Below are 20,827 nucleotides of genomic sequence, written 5' to 3'. Positions count from 1 at the left end.
AAGGGGTTAGTTTTGGCAGTGAAGGGGTCAGTACTGGCATTGAAGGGGTTACTGTTGGCAATGAAGGGGTTAATTGCCATTCAGGTCAGCGGCACGCGCACTCTCCGGCAGGGTCCTGGTGGAGGGGAGGGAGGGGCGGAGAGGGGCGGACCTGGGGGGTGGTCCCTGCAGAGCCTTAGCCCCGCCTCCGCCCAGCCGAGCAGTATAAGAGGGGAGGAGAGCCGGGACTCCGCCACTAAACCTCACATCAACGAAATGCTCAGCCCGAGAGCCGCACCAAGATGCTGGATGGACGCCTCTCCCTGGGATGGCTGTCACTGGCGCTCCTAGTCCTCCTCTCCGGCGGACCCACCGCTGCCTACTTCGGGTAGGTGACCCCCAGAGGAGCGCCTGGATCGGGATGATGATGATGATGATGGAGGTACCGGGGCCGGTCAGAGGATGGAAGCTGGCCGGTTCCTGCTATCCGTGCTGGAGATCTCAGTGATACTTTGTGTCAGTGTTGGGATATGATGTGTCCTGATAATACATCGCAGTGTTGGAGATCAGTGATACTTTGTTGCTGTTGATGATACTTTGTATTGGGACACATTGGTGATACATCGCAGTGTTGGAGATAGGTGATGGTGATGGTGATGGTGATGCCTTATATCAGTGTGGAAGATCAGTGATACTTTGTTGCTGGAGATCAGTGGCTTGTCAATGCTGGAGATCGGGGAGAGCGCTGGAGGTTGATGATACTTTGTATCAGTATTGGGATATGATGTGTCCTGAGGAGACTGATAATGCCTTCTATCAGTGCTGGAGATCAGTGATAGGCTGTTACTTTGTATCAATATTGGATTATATGATGTGTCCTGGTAATACACAGCAATGGAGAATATATATATATATGGTGTTTACTAAAACTGGAGAGTGATCTGGTGCAGCTCTGCATAGAAACCAATCAGCTTCCAGGCTTTATTCTGAAAGCTTCATTGAACAAGCTGAAGCTAGAAGCTGATTGGCTGCCATGCACCAGATTCCAAATGCTCCAGTTTTAATAAATCTCCCTCATTGTGTCATTCATGGAGACTTCATATCTGTGCTGGAGATGGGATGCATTGTCATTATTGAATACTGGGGATAACATTGGGTCAGTGCTAGGGGAATGGGGATCAGTGATTGGGTCAGTGCTAGGGGAATGGGGATCAGTGATTGGGTCAGTGCTAGGGGAATGGGGATCAGTGATTGGGTCAGTGCTGGGGGAATGGGGATCAGTGATTTGGGGATCAGTGATTGGGTCAGTGATTGTTGATACTTGGAGTATATGGTGTCCTGGTAATACATAGTAGCAATAGTAGGTAGACTAGTTCTGCATTGAGTCATTACTGGAGATGGATTGTTCTGACACTTTGTATCAGTGTTGGAATTTATTGTGTCCTCATAATACATGCTGGAGGTGCTGTGCTGGAGACTTGCTTGCAATGCTGTGCGCAGAGAACAGTCCTCAGTCTGGCTGTAAGGGGTTAATAATGGCTTGCTGTGTTGGTGCTGCTCTGTGTCACTTTCTGTCCCTCACCCTGGGCTGGGCAGAGCAGTCTGCTCCTGGAGATCTGTGTCCTCTCTGTGGCAGGATAGTCATTCTGTCACTGTCCCGGCTCCTGGCCAGATACTATTACAGCAGATGCACGCCTGTCTGCGCCTGGCCACATCCAGGGAACTCTGCTGGGAGATGATGGGATGGAGCTGCACAGGGAAGCACTGCCTAGAGGGGAGGGTGAAGCTGCCCAGGGTAGTTTTTTTCCCTGGTAGTGAAGGTACCTTAGCCATGCCTGGGGAGATGGCGTGAAGGTGCCCTGGTATAGCCATGCTTGAGGTGCGGGGTGAAACTGCCTCGGTGTAGCCTTGTCCCAGAGGGATGGAGCAGGTGAAAGTGCCCTTGTGTAGCTTTGCTTGGATGTTGTGAAGCTGCCCCAGGGTGGTAGCCTTTCCCCAAAGGGGTGAAGCTGCCCCAGGGTGGTAGCCTTTCCCCAAAGGGGTGAAGCTGCCCCAGGGTGGTAGCCTTGCTCACAAAGTGTGAAGAGGGTGAAGTTGCCCTGGGGTAGCTTTGCTGACATATAAGGCTACCCCGGATAGCTTTGCCCCAAAGGGGTAAAGCGAGTGAAGGTCCCCTGGCGTAGCTTTGCTTGGATGTCGTGAAGCTTGCCCCAGGGTGGTAGGCTTGCCCCCTAAGGGTGAAGGTGTTCTGGTGTAGATTTGCTTAAATGTTGTGAAGCTTTCCCAGGGTGATAGGGTTGCCCCCTAGGGGTGAAGTTGCCCAAGGGTAGGCTTGCTCCCAAGGGGTGAAGCAGGTGAAGGTGCCCTGATGTAGCTTTGCTTGGGTGTTGAGAAAACTGCCTTAGGTTAGTAGCCTTGCCCCCTAAAGGTGAAACGGGTGAAGGTGCCCTGGTGTAGCTTTCCTTGGCTATTGTGACGCTGCCCCAGAGGAACCTTGCCCCCTAGTGGTGAAGCAGGTGAAGGTGCCCTGGTGTAGCTTTGCTTGGATGTTGTGAACCTGCCTCAGGGTGGTAGCCTTGCCTCATAGGGTTGAAGCTGCCTCAGGTCAGTAGCCTTGTCCCCTAGGGGTGATGCAGGTGAAGGTGCCCTGGTGTAGCTTTACTTGGTTGTTGTGAAACTGCCCCAGGGTGGTAGGCTTGCCCCCTAGGGGTGAAGCTGCCCCAGGTCACCTGCACTATGAAGTCCCATGTAACAGGTTGTAACCAATCCTCTGTGCACAGCTTGTTGTTGCTTGGATCCAGCCTGTGTTTATTTAGTGTGTGTGTTTTATTCTATTATTTGACCCGGTGTAATCCTCCCTCCGCACTCAGAGGTTGTAAAACAAGCCCGGGGATTCAGATGCTGCACTGTTAGCACTGTATTAACTTGCACAATGACATACCCTGCGAAGATCAGATCTTTCCATTACAAGGCATTCTGATGTTGTGTTGCAATATTATGGCTGTGATACATTGTTACATTCACTTCCCAACCCCTGGGAGTCCTGCTTCAACTCGCTGGACGTCAGACAATAGTTTGTGCAAAGACTTTGTGATCTGCTCGCTCCGTGTCCCTTTGCTGGCCATTGATAAATGCCAAAATGTCCAGCTGTTGGTCATATTCTGCATTACAATGGATTATGAACACAGCGAGCTAAAACCTTCCTGTGCTCCATCCCTTTGTGTTATCCCAGGAAATGGGTTCTACGATATTAAAATCAGACCGTTGTGTGTAGAACAAAAGAACGTTGATTAGGGTTGTCATTTGAGTTGGTTGTTGATTGCTGTCATTCTTTCCCATCCTCCAGTTCCCGTCTTCTGTAAGTCAGTGCAGTGTATGAACGTTCTCCAAACGGCCCTCCTTCCAGATGTTCACACTGCCGAGTCTTCCAAAGTCACATAACTTTGGCTTTTTAAGAATTTATTTTGCTTTGGTTGTTTTACCTCAACGGGAAGTGCTGGGTTATCCTAGATAGTAGATACCTCCATGAAAGTGTTTATGGGGGGAAACTGGAAATACGTTGTGGACAGAGTGAAATTAAAAGGCGTCTTGTTTCCCCATGGCCGTGGTGTTTTTGTGGCAAGGTGCTCTGGCTTATTGTGGCCTACGAGGAGATTTGACTAGATACATTTTTTTTTTCTTTACATTGTTTGGGAAACTTTGGAACTTCAATGTTGACTTTTGCACCGCATGCTTCCGCCATGGATGGGTTAACTTGGCACACATTGTCAATTTTGCCGGTTTTCGGCCTCTGATTTTGGAACAGTAGCCCCTCTGAGGTTCTGATAAAGCTGCAGCCTGACACTAGAATCTGGGGGAGGGGGGGTCTGATGAAGGTCAAGTGTTGAAAAACTGATATGTTGACCAAACAATGAAGGTCGAGAAAAGGTTGATGTTCAGAGATGACAATGCATGGCTCTGGGGGACGTTATATCCTCTCCTTCATTTCCTCTGTCCAAATTGTGATGACAGTGTCATTTTAGAGATTACCTTGTTGCATGTTTTTAAGTCTCCAAACTTTTTCTTCTTTCTAACCAGTGATCATGTCAGACTAGTCTCATAAATCCAAGATATATTGGCAATGTTCCCAGGGGCCACAGTAGAACAGCAATATTTAAAGGCCAGGTTCCCCCCCCCCCCCCCCAAACACTAACAACTCTTGTGGTTTCTGGCAAGCTGAATCATATGCTGGTTTCTTGTATCACTGGGTATCCGTTGGTGAGGTGGCTGGCCCAGAATTTCAACATCTGCCCAACCACAAAGACCATTCCCAAGCCAACTGAGGCACCACTTCTCGATGAATTCTCCATTGGGTAGAATAAACAAATCAGGGTTCCATCTGAGAACATAACAATCATTATGGTCTCAATGGGTAGAAAAAGATACACACTGCTACGAGGGAAATGAAAGTGTATGCCCGGCCAAAACTTTCATTTTTGATCGTGTAGGACAGCCTTTCTTAACCTTTTCAACACAGAGGAACCCTTGAAATAACTTTCTGGTCTGAGAACCCCTGCTAAAACTTACTATATCTACAACTTGTGATACATTTAGTGTGATGGTCAGTGGGCAGAATGCTCCTTACACTTGAGGTCATTTGGAAGAATTACCCAAATTACAGATAGCTAAAAAGATCAATGGTGTCAGTTGGAACTTATCTGAGAGGCAGAAATTGTTCATTGCCCAAGGAACCCCTAGCAACCTCTGGAGAAACCCTGGTGTAATATAAGAACCTCTGTTGAGTTCTACAGATATCTGGTGCTGAGAGGTTGTCCCTTGCCTAAGGTCCAGCCTTCTCCAACTTAACACAGCATCCATGAGGGAATTGAAAGTGTATACCCAGACAAAACCTTATTTTGGATAGTGTGAAAGAAGACGTGCTCGGTTGGGTCTTGGGTCTATCTGGTGCTCGGTTGGGTCTTGGGTCTATCTGGTGCTCGGTTGGGTGTTGTCCCCTCACGGTCATGACCATGGTTTAAACAGACAGGGGCTCCAACCTTCCCCTACTCTACACAGCTACAAGAGCTTTAAAAGTGTATGCCGGCCAAAGCTTTAGTTTTGAGAGAGTGGAAGGGTAAGAACTCTTGTTGGTGTTCAATTGGGGTGGTTGTCCCTCATTTATGGGTCATGAGTGGTTTCCCCAGGTAGGTTTTAGACCCCCCCCCCCCCCCTCACATGACAAAATTGCTACAAGAACTTTTTTTTTTTTTATAAATCTTTTATTCAATTTCTTAAACAAACAAATACAAACAAAATACGACAACACCTCATACACATTGAACCTGAAATATACTCCATCACTACAAGAAAATATTTGGTTTTGGTTAGTGTGGAAGAAAAAGAACACCTGTTGGGTTTTAGGTCTATCTGGTACTCAGTTAAAGAGTTTGTCCCCTGTTCAATCAAGACCATGATTTTTTTTACCTGAGATAGCAACAATACTGGACAGGTCCATCTATGAGAAGGCAGCATAGTCATTATGGGGTTGAGGTCGGGAGAAGCGCAAGTGGCTGCAAGAAAATTTGAAGGGACGTTAATGTGTTCTGGTATTTGGAAGTTAACTTGTGTCTGTATCTGTGGGGTTCATTTACTAAAACTGGAGAGTGTGAAATCTGGTGCAGCTCTGCATAGTAGCCAATCAGCTTCTTCAATTAATCTTTGACAATAAACCCTGGAAGCTGATTGGTTTCTATGCAGACTTTGCACTCTCCAGTTTTAGTAAATCAACCCCTGTGGCATTTAATTTTTAAAAGGAATATCTGCTTAACTCCAGATGTAATTCTCCTTGGTCTATCACCTGTTACTAGAACACACACAAAAAAAAATCTGTAGAAATTCTTCTGGCAGTGCCACCTTGTGACCAGTAGGGGGTCCCATTAACCCATTAATAAAGTCCCGTTCTCTCCAGTTTAGGGATAATGGAAGTCTGCAGGTGTATCCTGTTCTCAAAGAAAATACAAAACTTTCATGGGAAAGTCTCTTTTGTGTTATTCTTCTCTCACTTTTACTATTCCGTCTTCAGTGTATACTTTATGTCCTCCCGGGAAGAGGGCAGCGCGTTCGCACGTGACCGCCGTGATATTGAAATGCTTAGAATGCGCTTTTTCCAGCAAGTGTTTCGCATTTAATTTTTTTTTTTTTTTTTTGACGTCTGCAGAATTTCTCGTGTTTGGGAAATTGAGTCTCTAACTGTTCAATTAATCACAATCAGTGTGCCAAAAAAAAAAAAAGAAAAGAAATTGACTGTTCTACCCGATGTGCAAAAGATCGACTTTTTAAACCTGCCAGAGATGATTTAGTAATCTAAATTATGTTATTGCCTAGTTTAGAGGGTGCTGGTAGCCCAGAGCTGGACACTTTAAACCTTTTTATTGCTGCACCACCTACCCCCACCCCCCACCCTTAATATCCATAACTCAAAAAATGTATCTCTCTCTCTCTCTGTATCTCTCTCTCTGTATCTCTCTCTCTCTCACTGTATCTCTCTCTCTCTCTGTCTCTCTCTCTCTGTCTCTGTCTCTCTCTCTCTCTCTCTCTGTATGTCTCTCTCTGTATCTCTCTCTCTGTATCTCTCTCTCTCTGTATCTCTCTCTCTCTCTGTATCTCTCTCTCTCTCTCTGTATCTCTCTCTCTCTCTCTGTATCTCTCTCTCTCTGTATCTCTCTCTCTCTGTATCTCTCTCTCTCTGTATCTCTCTCTCTCTCTCTCTGTATCTCTCTCTCTCTCTCTCTCTCTGTATCTCTCTCTCTCTCTCTGTATGTGTCTGTCTCGCTCTCTCTCTCTCTGTATGTGTCTGTCTCGCTCTCTCTGTCGGTCGCTCTCTCTATCTCTCTCTATCTCTCTCTATCTCTCTCTCTCTCTATCTCTCTCTATCTCTCTCTATCTCTCTCTCTCTCTATCTCTCTCTCCATTCAAATGAGCTTTATTGGCAGGACCAAATACATGTTAGCATTGCCAAAGCAGTTGAGTTTATATAAGAAAGGGGAGGGGGGGTAATGGGGAATATAAAGGGGAATGGGCAGCATAAGTCCGTGTAAAGGATTTTTAAGTCCTCGGTCTTTCATGTCCCTCTCAGTTGGTGTGACGCTGCCACGTATTGGGCAGCAATTTTTACCATTGGCTCCTCTTCTCCCAGTAGAAATTGGAGTTTCCTCTTCTCTTCTATAGAATTGAAGTCCCGGATGAGAGTGGAGAGTCTCTGGAAGTGAGTGTCCCTCACTGATGAGTACTTTGGGCAATGTAGCAGGAAGTGGTCCTCATCCTCCGGGACCCCCTGGTCACATTGCTGGCACAGTCTACTCTCCCTGGGCTTGTAGGTCTGTCTGTGCCGTCCTAATTCGATTTCCAGGCTGTGGGTGCTCAGTCTGTATAGGCTCAGGGTCTTGTCTGTCTTTGGGGTCTTGTAGCACCTCCAGGTACGGGGCCAGTTTGTAGTCTCTCTGCAGTGACTGGTAAACAGTTAGTTTTTTGGAGTTTGTTAGCTCATTTCTCCAACATGTTTTTCTTTGGGGTCATTCATTATGTATTTTTATTTGAGATTTTGTCAGGCCGCATTGTTGAGAGTTTGGGATAGACAAGGTGTTGATGAGTTGTTGCAGACCACACGGCCTGGACTGGTCCATACCGTTCAGTAAGGCTTTATGGTGGTATGAGGTGGGACTGCTGTTTTGTAGGTGATCCCAGTATGATAGCACCCTCTTCTGTACTGCGAGAAGTGAGGAAAATCCGGCCAACTCAGACCGGCAAGCACTGTTGGGGGTGCTCCGATGGACTTGGACTCTATCTCTCGCTTTCTCTCTGTATCTCTCTCGCTCTTTCTCTCTGTATCTCTCTCGCTCTTTCTCTCTGTATCTCTCTCGCTCTTTCTCTCTGTATCTCTCTCGCTCTTTCTCTCTGTATCTCTCTCGCTCTTTCTCTCTGTATCTCTCTCGCTCTCTCTCTCTCTGTATCTCTCTCGCTCTCTCTCTCTCTCTCTGTATCTCTCTCGCTCTCTCTCTCTCTCTCTGTATCTCTCTCGCTCTCTCTCTCTCTGTATCTCTCTCGCTCTATCTCTCTGTACCTCTCTCGCTCTATCTCTCTGTACCTCTCTCGCTCTATCTCTCTGTATCTCTCTCGCTCTCTCTCTCTGTATCTCTCTCGCTCTCTCTCTCTGTATCTCTCTCGCTCTCTCTCGCTCTCTCTCTCTGTATCTCTCTCGCTCTCTCTCTCTCTGTATCTCTCTCGCTCTCTCTCTCTCTGTATCTCTCTCGCTCTCTCTCTCTCTGTATCTCTCTCGCTCTCTCTCTCGCACTCTCTCTCTCTCTCTCTGTATCTCTTGCGCGCTCTCTCTCTGTATCTCTCGCGCTCTCTCTCTCGCACTCTCTCTCTCTCTCTCTGTATCTCTCTCGCTCTCTCTCTCTGTATCTCTCTCGTGCGCTCTCTCTGTATCTCTCTTTCTCTCTGTATCTCTGTCGCTCTCTCTCTGTATCTCTGTCTCTCTCTCTCTGTATCTCTCTTACTCTCTCTCTCTCTGTATCTCTCTTGCGCGCTCTCTCTCTGTATCTGTCTCGCTCTCTCTGTCTCTGTATCTCATTCTCTCTGTGTATCTCTCTCGCACTCTCTCTATGTATCTCTCTCGCACTCTCTCTCTGTATCTCTCTCGGTCTCCCTCTCTCTGTATCTCTCTCTCTCTCTGTCTTTCGCTCTCTCTCTGTCTCTCTTTGTCTTTCTCTCGCTCTCTCTCTGACTCTCTCTCGCTCTCTCTCTCCGTGTCTCTCTCGCGTCTCTCTCTCGGTGTCTCTCTCGTGTCTCTCTCTCTCTGTCTCTCTTGCTCTCTCTCTGTTTCTCTCTCGCTCTCTCTCTCCGTGTCTCTCTCGCGTCTCTCTCTCGGTGTCTCTCTCGTGTCTCTCTCTCTCTGTCTCTCTTGCTCTCTCTCTGTTTCTCTCTCGCTCTCTCTCTCTGTATCTCTCTCGCGCTCTCTCTGTCTGTCTCTCTCTCGCGCTCTCTCTCTGTCTCTCTGTCTCTCTCTCTCTCTCTCTCTCTGTCTCTGTGTCTCTCTCTCTCTCTCTCTGTCTCTGTCTCTCTCTCTGTCTCTCTCTCTGTGTCTCTCTCTCTCTGTGTCTCTCTCTCTCTGTGTCTCTCTCTCTCTGTGTCTCTCTCTCTCTGTGTATCTCTCTCTCTGTCTCTCTCTCTGTATCTCTCTCTGTCTCTCTCTCTCTCTCTGTCTCTCTCTCTCTGTGTCTCTCTGTCTCTGTCTCTCTGTATATCTCTCTCTCTGTCTCTCTGTCTCTGTCTCTCTGTATATCTCTCTCTCTGTCTCTCTCTCTGTCTCTCTCTCTCTCTCTCTCTCTGTCTCTCTCTCTCTGTGTCTCTCTGTGTCTCTCTGTCTCTGTCTCTGTCTCTCTGTATATCTCTCTCTGTCTCTCTCTCTGTCTCCCTCTGTCTCCCTCTCTGTCTCCCTCTCTCTCTGTATCTCTCTGTCATCTCTATCGCGCTCGCTCTGTGTCTCTGCTCCCCCTTACCCCTTTAGCTAGGCTTAGATGTGCGCTTGAACCTGCTGCTGCTCTGAAAAGCATTCTGCATTTGGATTGCTTTTCAGAGGCGATTGACAAGCAGTGAGGAGGTGTCGCATTGCTCTTTTTTTTTTTTTTTACTCCATTTTTACCCCCCAAAAATTGCACATAGTCCCCCCAAAAATTGCACATAGTTGTGGTTCTTCCCCATTCACTTGGAAAGGTTGTGTTCGGCAGGCTTGCTGCCCACTGATTGCCAACATGTTGCATAGTTTTTGCCACACGCATTGACCTCAGCATGTGAACACCCCAGTTTGCTGCTATTGCAGTTTGAGGGGGCAATAAAAAGGCGGCTCAGCTGTGCCTTAACGTTCCCCTAACGACTTTTTGAAAAAACTTGGGTGTTAAAACGCATGGTTGATCTGCGTTTTTCACCACCCCGCTTAAGTTGCAATGGCAGTGAATGGTGGTGTTCCATGGCCATGATGCTTTGCACCTGTGGCAAAAACTATTTAATATGCTGCGATTTGGCTGGCCTTCAAACCCCCTGAACAGACCCATTCAAGTGAATGGGAAGTGCTGCAAGTGCCCCAGTCACATGAATGCATGTGGCGCCTTTGGCAAAAATAGGGGTTAACAGGCACTGAGGAGGCATCCCATTTGTCTCTTCACTGCTTCTCAGTCAACTCTGAAAAGCGGTCCAAATGTCTATTGCTCTTCAGAGCAGCAACAGATTTAGGCGCATATCTAAACCTGGCCTTACCCCCTATTCACACTTGTGTGAGCTGCCATGCGACTTTGGACATCACAGCTACATGACAAGTAATGCCCCATGTTTTCCAAGTCGCAGCAACTTCATAGTAGTTCATGCACTACTTTGATCTGACTTTCATGTAACTTGAGGGCCATAGATTTTAATGTTAAGCCTCAAAAGTTGCATGAAAGTAATTCCTGAAGGTTTTACATGCAACAGTGGGTCAGACTGTGCAGAGGAACAACAAGTTGTACTCCAAAGTTGCCTGATTTTTGAGTCATGCAAGTGTGAATCTTAGTGTGAATCTTAGTGTGAATCTTAGGCTCCATTGACACTTGTGCGACTTGCCATGCAACCTTGGACGTCAAAGTTGCATGACAAGTCATTCCCCATGTTTTCCAATGATAACCATTCATATATGAGCAACTTCAAAGTAGTTCATGCACTACTTTGTTCCGACTTTCATGCAACTTGAGGGTCATTGGCTTCAATGTTAGCCCTCAAAAGTTGCATAAAAGTTGCACCGTAATGTTATACAATGCAACAGTTGTCCATTATCACTGGTCAAAGCCAAAAGTAGTATCCAAGTTGCACCCATCCAAAGTTGCCTCCCAAAGTCAGCGCAACTTTGGGGTCGTACAAGTGTGAATGAAGCCTTAAAGTGAACCTAGCACCACATCCAACGTTCATGTGAAGTGATGGGTAGGTCGTCCCCCCCCCCCCCCCTTAGAACAAGAGCGATGAAAATATTATCAGCATTTAGGTCCTCGTTCTTCAGCACGGAACGTTGATTTGGGCTCCTCTCTCAGCGCATGGAATGTCAGATAGCTTACACCCTGCAAGTCCGGGCTTGACCGCCTAGCCGGGGGGCCAGAGTGATGGACCTGTTCTGTGAAATATCCGACCAATGTGTGTGCCGGGTGTCTATTACGATTCCAGACATGAGAATAAGTGAAGAGAACCAGATCTGAGATTTAAAAAGATGTGTGCAAGCAGTACGCTTATTCTTTAATAGCCCCACCAAGCCTTTTCCATCTTCTGCACCCCTATAGTGATGTCGTCTGCATGGCCTCTTCCAAAACTTGCCTGTGTTTTTCAGTTAAAGTGTTACTAAACTCAGCACCCTGCATTCACTATATCCGGTCTCCCCAGGAGCCTGCATTCACTATATCTGGTCTCCCCAGGAGCCTGCATCCACTATATCTGGTCTCCCCAGGAGCCTGCATTCACTATATCTGGTCTCCCCAGGACCCTGCATTCACTATATCTGGTCTCCCCAGGAGCCTCCAGTCACTATATCTGGTCTCCTCAGGAGCCTGCATTCACTATATCTGGTCTCCCCAGGAGCCTGCAGTCACTATATCTGGTCTCCCCAGGAGCCTGCATCCACTATATCTGGTCTCTCCGGGAGCCTGCATCCACTATATCTGGTCTCCCCAGGAGCCTGCATCCACTATATCTGGTCTCCCCAGGAGCCTCCAGTCACTATATCTGGTCTCCTCAGGAGCCTGCATTCACTATACCTGGTCTCCCCAGGAGCCTCCAGTCACTATATCTGGTCTCCTCAGGAGCCTGCATTCACTATATCTGGTCTCCCCAGGAGCCTGCATCCACTATATCTGGTCTCCCCAGGAGCCTCCAGTCACTATATCTGGTCTCCTCAGGAGCCTGCATTCACTATATCTGCTCTCCCCTAGGAGCCTGCATCCACTATATCTGCTCTCCCCTAGGAGCCTGCATCCACTATATCTGCTCTCCCCAGGAGCCTGCATCCACTATATCTGCTCTCCCCTAGGAGCCTGCATCCACTATATCTGGTCTCCCCAGGAGCCTGCATCCACTATATCTGGTCTCCCCAGGAGCCTCCAGTCACTATATCTGGTCTCCTCAGGAGCCTGCATTCACTATATCTGGTCTCCCCAGGAGCCTGCATGCACTATATCTGCTCTCCCCAGGACCCTGCATCCACTATATCTGCTCTCCCCAGGAGCCTGCATGCACTATATCTGCTCTCCCCAGGAGCCTGCATGCACTATATCTGCTCTCCCCAGGAGCCTGCATGCACTATATCTGCTCTCCCCAGGAGCCTGCTTGCACTATATCTGCTCTCCCCAGGAGCCTGCATGCACTATATCTGCTCTCCCCAGGAGCCTGCATGCACTATATCTGGTCTTCCCAGGACTCTGCAGTCACTATATCTATTCTCAACTGTGCATTTTTTACCCTGATGTGGTTACACATCTAAATGAAGCCTTCATGTAATCTCCAACTGCTGCAATCTTTATCAATTTTTGTCTTTTAGTTTTAATACAATCCCTGGTGATCCTGCAAACCAGTTCCTTAATCAGACAGTTCTGTTAGAGGGTGACAACCCCCCCCCCCCCAAATTGGTCTCCAAATCCCAATTGTATTCTTGGGTTGTCATCCTGTCACATGGGCTTCCGACAGACATTTCAACAAACTTTAACGCTGGCATCTTTTATGGTCACCATCAGGAAGAAATGCCATAGTCCTTGCTTGAGTGCCTGCAGACAGGAAGTGGCTGCAAAGAGACTGCAGGAGATCAGCAGCATGGAGATGTAGCAATGGGTGAAAGTGAAGACAAGGATTTTATTAAAGCATCGATTTGGTGTTCAGGACTAGAGGTCACAGTTGGGTTTCCATCTACTTTAAATTTCCGGTAGTGGTCTGGACATTCTGGTGGCCGTGGAGCCAGAGGTTGTCCCTCCTTTTTTTGGGAAGGGGATCCTGGGGGCCCCAGTGTTACCTGACTCTATCCTCCTCCCTGACACATCATGTACATTCCTTCCAGTCCTCCATCCTTACTGGAAGGCTCTGGAATTTGTTTTGTGCCCAGAGCCCCGCACAGCCTCTAATTATGGCGTTCCTGTAATGACAGGAAGACGCGGACCGCGCCGAAATACTTTTCAGAAAACAAATGTCCTGAGCTGACCAGGGTCCTCCTCAGATCTTCTTCCAGGATCCCGAGCTTGTGAGCGGGACAGGCGCGGCGCTGAGGGTGACTGTACATTTTTCAAGGGCAGCGCCGTGCTAATTAAAGGGTGACTCCGGCTAAATGGTTAAAGCTGAATGCTGGACGTATGGTTAAAGAGGCGAGAAGAGGCGAGCCCCCCCCCAGGAGCCCCCCATATGCACACAGCAGATGTGCACATTATGACACTTGCCTAGCAAAGCTTCCCCTCCAAAGCTGTGATGTCCGTCATTTCCCAGAGCTATTGATCGCCTAAGTAAGCCTGGAGAGCGGTGGGGGGGGGGGGACATCTATCCATATAATTCTGGCATCTAGCTGCAGCCATAACCCCGGCATTTACCGTCAAAGTCGTGACGTATTTTCCCAGTTAGGTGGTCGTTATGTGGTTAATAAAATGGCGGTGGCGTCGATTTTACTAAGGGAGTAGAGCAGGTTCACTTCTCTAAGGATAACCAATCATATCCACTTGCCGCCCAAGGTACGTACATGGACGTCCTTGGGTTTCATTGGTTATACCGGGATGGTGGGGGCACCTACCGGCATCATCCCGGTGAGACATGGGCACTGCCGAAAAATGTGTTTGTTTTTCGTTTCATTCTTTTTTTTTATTTTATTTTTTTTGGGTCAATCGTTATGATCGCAATTCGAAAATTCGAAACAAAAATTCAAAAGAATAACTAATAACTAACTATTAAATTATAGGTATTGGAACTTCCTTTGAAATTTGGCTGTTGGTGAACGTAACAAATACGAATTTATCTGAGGTTATGAATTATCCGAAATAACGAATGCCGCATCTATACAAATGGAACGGAACAAATTTTAATAATAACTTTTTATTATTATTTATTATTAATTTGTTACATTTGTTTAGATGCGGCATTTGTTATTTCGGATAACTCGTAACTTCAGATAAATTCGTATTCGTTACCTTCACCAACAGCCAAATTTCAAAGGAAGTATTCGTTACGTTCACTATCTGAAGTTATGAATTATCCAAAATAATGAATGCCGCATCTAAACAAATGGAACAAATGAATGATAAATAATAATAAAAAGTTTTTATCAATTTGTTACGTTTCCATTCTTTTAGATAGGGCATTCGTTATTTCGGATAATTCGTATTCGTTCCGCTCGTTAACAGCCAAATTTTAAAGGAAGTTCCAATATCTATAATTTAATAGTAAAAGTTATTAGTTAATTCAGATTTCCGAATTTCCGAATATTCAAAAAAATTTGTTTAAACGGATTTTCGTTAATTCTGATATTTCCAAATTAACGGATCTGTCGAAATTTGTTCAGACGAATTCTAATTGCACATGTCTAATTCCCGGTATCGTTCTTTTTAGCTGGCGATTTTTCGCTTTTTTTTTTTTTCAGAAGTGATCTGGGTGTCTAATTAGCTCGATCACTTCTGCGGGTGGCGGAAGGGGGTACCCCCCCCCCACCCCCCTCCGGTCCCATCATGGAGCGATGCAGTTGGCGGGGATGGTGCACAGAAGAACTGACGTTGTTCCTCTCTCTGTAACCCCGGAAACCAGGAGAGATGAGTAGTACCTGGCGACCGGGAAAGCAGCCGACCGGACCGATCTGTGTCTAATCGGCTGCATTGGGGGGCCAGAGGAGAGATTTGGGGGTCTACCAAATGATTTGGACCAGTGTACAAAGCAAGGTCCATAAAGACATGGATGAGCGAGTTTTGGGGTGGAGGAACTTGACTGGCCTGCACAGAGTCCTGAACTCAACCGGATAGAACACCTTTGGGATGAGACTGTGAGCCAGGCCTTCTCATCCAACATCAGTGCCCGACCTCACAAATGTGCTTCTGGAAGAATGGTCAAACGCTCCCATAGACACATTCCTAAACCTTATGGACAAGGAACTAAGACTGGGATGTCATTAAAAGTTCATGTGTAAAGGCAGGCGTCCCAATACTTTTGGTAATATGGTGTATGGTTTTTTTTTTTATATAATTCTCCATTTAGGGGGTGTGTCCTATGCCTGCATAGTTCTGCTAATAGGTGTCCCTCATTCTATCTCATAAAGTTGGTGTAATGGTGTGGGGGGGGGGGATATTCACACTTTGGGCCCCTTAGTACCACTCGATCATCGATCAAACACCACGACCTCCCTGAGTATTGGAGAGGTAAAAGGTTTCATTATCATGTTGATGATTTGGGGGGGGGGGGGGAGAAGCAGAATAAACTTCTACCATTTGTCAGTCTGGGAAGTGGCGCCAGTCGGGTCGGCGATGACCGGCAATGCCGGTAACTGGGATTAGGAGATCTTCCCACGACGTGCCATATGGTGAACTGGTGCAAACTGCTAGTTGTGGCTTCCAACAGGAAACGGGCGTCTTACAAGGACAACAGGGAGCGTGCCTGGAACGATCGTCTCTACCAGCTGGCATCTGCAGGTCGGCGTCTGAATCTGCCTTCTACTGGGGGGGGGGGGGGGTACTGATGTCCGACATTTATGGTGAAAACCTTTGAACCATCTTTCCACCCTTGGAACACACGCTGCATTCATCGCTGTAATCGCTCGATCGGTTCTTCCTGATAACAAGTGATCGGGAACCGGTCTGTGTCCTGATCAATGTCCTCAGTGTGTTTAAAGGGGACCTCCAGCCAATGTTTTGGTTGGAGAAGGAAGCCCCCATGTAAAGCTCCTGCACAAAGCTGTAAGTAAAATTGCATTTTTCTGCCGTGAATTTGTGACTATGCCTCTTTATTAGGTCCCCCTTGCCATTAGCAGGTTGGACCCCCTTTTTTTGCCTTCATTCTTGGTGGCATAGATACAACAAGGTGTTGGAAACGTTCCTCAGAGGTTTTGGTCCATAGTGACATGATAACATCACACGGTGGCTGCAGATTTGTCAGCTGTGCATCCATGATGGGAATCTTCCACCACATCCCAAAGGTGCTCTATCGGATGAGATGTGGTGAGTGTGGAGACCATTGGAGGACAGGGACCTCATTGTCCAGTGGTGAGATGATTAGAGCTTTGTGACATGGAGCATTATCCTGCTGGAAGGAGCCATCAGAAGATGGGGACACTGTAGTCATAAAGGGATGGACATGGTCAGCAGCAATATTCAGGTAGGTCGTGGCGTTTAACCGGTTCCCGACTGGCGTACGTCGGCAGAATGGCATGGCTGGGCAAATGGGCGTACCCGTATGTCCCTTTGAATTTGCGGGCGCGCCATTGCGTGCGTGCACCGGCCGGGAGCTCCGTGAGTCGGGTCGCGGGTCCCGCGGACGCGATCGCCACGGGGATACCCGCGATCGCCTCACGGAGAGGACGAACGGAGAGATGCTGATGTAAACAAGCATCTCCCCGTTCTGCCTAATGAAAGTGTCACTGATCACAACTCCCTGTGATCGGGAGCAGAGATCAGTGACGTGTCACACGTAGCCACGCCCCCCCCACAGTTATTAACACTCCCCAGGACATACTTAACCCCTCCCTGCCCCCTAGTGGTTAACCCCTTCACTGCCAGTGTCATTTACACAGGAATCAGTGCATTTGTATAGCACTGATTGCTGTATAAATGACAATGGTCCCAAAAATGTGTCAAAAATGTCCGATGTGTCCGCAATAATGTCGCAGTCATGATAAAAATCGCTGATCGCCAACATTACTAGTAAAAAAAAAAAAATAATAATAAAAATGCCATACTACCCCCTATTTTGTAGACGCTATAACTTTTGCGCAAACCAATCAATAAACGCTTATTAAGATTTTTTTTTTTTTTTTTTTTAGTTTTTTTTTTTTTTAACCAAAAATGTGTAGAAGAATACAAATCGGCCTAAAAAAAATGTGTTTTTTTATATATTTTTGGAGGATATTTATTATAGCAAAAAGTAAACAAATATTTTTTTCAAAATTGCCGCTATTTTTTTGTTTATAGCGCAAAAAATAAAAACCGCAGAGGTGATCAAATACCACCAAAAGAAAGATTTATTTGTGGGGAAAAAAGGACGTCAATTTTGTTTGGGAGCCACGTCACATGACCGCGCAATTGTCAGTTAAAGCGACGCAGCGCCGAATCGCAAAAAGTACTCTGGTCAGGAAGGGGGTAAAATCTTCCGGGGATGAAGTGGTTAAACAACGCTCAATTGGTACTAAGGGGCCCAAAGTGTGCCAAGATAATATCCCCCCCCACCACCATTCCACCTACACCACCAGCCTGAACCAGTGCTATCCCATCCCCCACACCATTACACCCCCCACCACCAGCCTGAACCGGTGATACAAGGCAGGATGGATCCATGCGCCAAATTCTGACCCCACCATCTGAATGTTGCAGCTGAAATCCAGACTCATCAGACCAGGCAACATTTTTCCAATCTTCTACTGTCCAATTTTGGTGATCCTGTGCCAATTGTAGCCTCAGTTCCCTGTTCTTAGCTGACAGGAGTGGCACCCGGTGTGGTCTTCTGCTGCTGTAGGCCATCTGCTTCAATGTGTTCAGAGATGGTATTCTGCATACATTGGGTTTAACGAGTGGTTATTTGAGTTACTGTTGCCTTTCTATCACCTGGAACCAGCCTGCCCATTCTCCTCTGACTTCTGACACCAACAAGGCATTTTCCTCCACACAACTGCCGCTCACTGGATATTTTCTCTTTTTCCCACCATTCTCTGTAAACCCCGAGAGACGGTTGTGTGTGAAAATCCCAGAAATACTCAGACCAGCCCCGTCTGGCACCAACAGCCATGCCACGTTCAAAGTCACTTAAATCCCCCTTTCTTCCCCATTCTGATGCTCGGCTTGAACTTCAGCAAGTCGTCTTCACCACGTCTAGATGCCTAAATGCAATGTGATTGGCTGATTAGTAATTTGTGTTACCAAGAAACTGAACAGGTGTACCTAATTGGCAATAAGTCAAGTGATGGTGACATCACATGTAATGCACATCAAACGTTTTATGTTTAGATTGATGCACTGAATTATGTTTTTAGGTTTTTTTAAGTGAATTATTGCATTTGGAGTTTGTATGGCAAATCTCTATAGGAGGGATTCCACCATCCCTACTAAGTCTCATATTTTTTTTTGATGTGTCTCCACTTGTGGACCAGCAATGTATTCGTACGTCTCTAGACTTCACGTGCTTGATCCGAGAGGAGGGATCCTGCCGGTACCGTCTCTTTAGAGCCAACGGTCGACTCTTGTTAAAGCAATCCTAGCAGCTAACTAGCCGCTGAATTGCTTTTACAAGCCCTCCCCCTTTTCTGTGGCTTTTTCTGGCTCTCCCATCCCACTGTGATACCTGAGCAGCCAGCCGGAGCTTCCAACAGCTCATCAGAGAGCCGAACAAAGGCCAGATCGGCTTTGATTGGCTCTCAGCTATGGTAACCCAGAAGTGATGACCTGGCATCCCTTCCGGGTTACCCGGATGTCAACGTCGCCATTTTCAAAAATCATTACACTCCGATCTTGGTCTGATCAAATGCTTTTAAGATCAGAGGAAGGATTTGGGGTCTTGTAGGCCCCCCCAGATCTCTCCATAGGGAGTACCTGTCACATGTCTATTGCTATCACAAGGAGTGTGTTACATTTCTTGTGACTGAATTAAAAGTGATCAAAAAATTAATACATTTAAAGCGACAGTGTAAAATAAAATAAAATAAAGGTAATAAATAGTTTCCCTAAGATGAACGCATACATCGGTCCCACATGGGAGGCTATCACCACGAACATCAGATCATGGCCAGTAATTCTAACATGAGACCTCCTGTGTACATCTAAAGTGGTGACCTGTGAGGCTCGGTTCACACTAGGACGACTTGTCAGGCGACCTAGGCCGCCTGACAAGTAGCGTCCCGTTCAGTACAATGGAACCGTTCTAATCGGAGCGACGCAAGTCGCTCCGACTTAGAAAAAGGTTCCTGTACGACTTTGGGGGCGACTTGGGGCGACTTGCATAGACTTCTATACAGAAGTCGTTTTGCAAGTCGCCCGGGCAGTCGTGTGCAGGTCGCCTCGGTGAGGCGACCTGCAAGTCGTGCCGCCTCTGGTGTGAACCGAGGCTAAAGGATTTTAAAGTGTCCCCTATGGATGGTAAAATTTATTTTGTTGCCACGAGCGTGTGAAATTTTAAAGCGTGACATGTTTGGTATCAATTTATTCGCCGTAACATCATCTTTTAAATCCTTATTATTTTTTTTTTTTTGTGTGTGTGTCTTTGTTTTTGTGTGTGTTTTTGTTTGTGTATTTTTGTTTGTGTGTTTTTGTTTGTACGCACGTGTGTGTGTTTTTGTTTTTGTTTGTGTTTTTTGTTTTTGTTTGTGTGTTTTTGTTTGTGTGTTTTTGTTTGTATGCACGTGTGTGTGTTTGTGGTTTTTTTGTGTGTGTTTTTTTTTGTATGTGTGTGTTTTTGTTTGTGTGTGTGTGTGTTTCTTTGTGTGTGTGTGTTTTTGTTTGTGTTTTTGTTTGTGTGTGTGTTTTTGTTTGTGTGTGTGTGTGTGTGTGTGTGTGTTTTTGTTTGTGTGTGTGTGTTTTTGTTTGTTTGTTTGTGTGTGTGTTTTTGTTTGTACGTGTTTGTGTGTTTTTGTTTGTATGTGTTTGTGTGTTTTTGTTTGTGTGTGTGTTTGTGTTTTTTTTTTGTGTGTGTTTTTTTGTGTGTGTTTGATTTTTTTTGTGTGTTTTTGTTTTTGTATGTGTGTGTTTTTGTTTTTGTTTGTGTGTTTTTGTTTGTGTTTTTGTTTGTTTTTGTTTGTGTGTCGTTTTTTGTTTTTGTTTGTGTGATTTTGTTTGTGTGTGTTTTTGTATTAGAATTCAATTTTTTTTTCTAAAATTGGATTTGAAAACCAGCTGCACATATAACTGTATGATATAAAAATTGCAACACCCACCAATTTATTCTCCAGGATCTCTGCTGTAAAAAAAAAACATTGGGGGTTCTAAAATTTTCTAGCAAAAAAAATACTGATTGTTACAAAGGTGGATATTATGTGAAGTTGCATATCAGAGATCAGTATTGTGGTAATAGTGAAGTCTATTGAGAATACCGTACATTAGCGGGTTCCACCATTGTGGTGGTGTTAGTAATTTTTTTTCTTTTTTTTGGTGTGGCAACCCAACAATGATTGGTAGAAATCTACATATTTTTTTTGTATTTATGGATTTTTTTTTTTTTTTTTTTAAATCAGACCTCCGGCCTTCCCTTCAGTCTGCACAGTTGTGCCGGCTCTCCTTTAATAACTTACTCCCAATTTTACTGCACACTGTGAGCTTCTCACAATGTCCATTTGAAGCTGCAGAAGTCAGAGCCTTATTTTTTATTTTTTATTTTTTCCCTTGCTGGAGGACGTCCAGCATCATCTAGCCCAATGTTTCTCAACTCCAGTCCTCAAGTACCCCCCCAACAGGTCAGGTTTTCAGGATTTCCCTCAGATGAAACGGCTGTGGTAATTATACTAAGGCGGTGAAACTGATCAAATCACCTGTGCAAAATAATGGAAAGCCTTAAAACATGACCCATTTGGGGGGTACTTGAGGTCTGGAGTTGAGAAACATTGATCTAGTACCGGGGGTGTCCAAACTACGGCCCTCCAGCTGTTGCAGAA

The 20,827-nt window shown here is 46.1% G+C and overlaps 1 protein-coding gene across 1 annotated transcript in view; it reads left to right on the top strand.

The window, feature by feature from the left end:
- Positions 1-239: 239 nt before the first annotated feature.
- Positions 240-20,827, top strand: part of WNT9A (Wnt family member 9A) — a 152,828-nt gene continuing 132,240 nt past the window's right edge. Inside the window, exon 1 of the mRNA XM_073629449.1 lies at positions 240-367. Coding sequence (XP_073485550.1) covers positions 282-367 — 86 coding nt within the window. The 5' untranslated portion in view covers positions 240-281. The remainder of the gene's footprint in view (positions 368-20,827) is intronic.

Source organism: Aquarana catesbeiana, linkage group LG05, assembly GCF_042186555.1.
Source record: "Aquarana catesbeiana isolate 2022-GZ linkage group LG05, ASM4218655v1, whole genome shotgun sequence".
NCBI lineage: Eukaryota > Metazoa > Chordata > Amphibia > Anura > Ranidae > Aquarana > Aquarana catesbeiana.
This window is presented reverse-complemented; position numbering and strand designations above follow the sequence as displayed.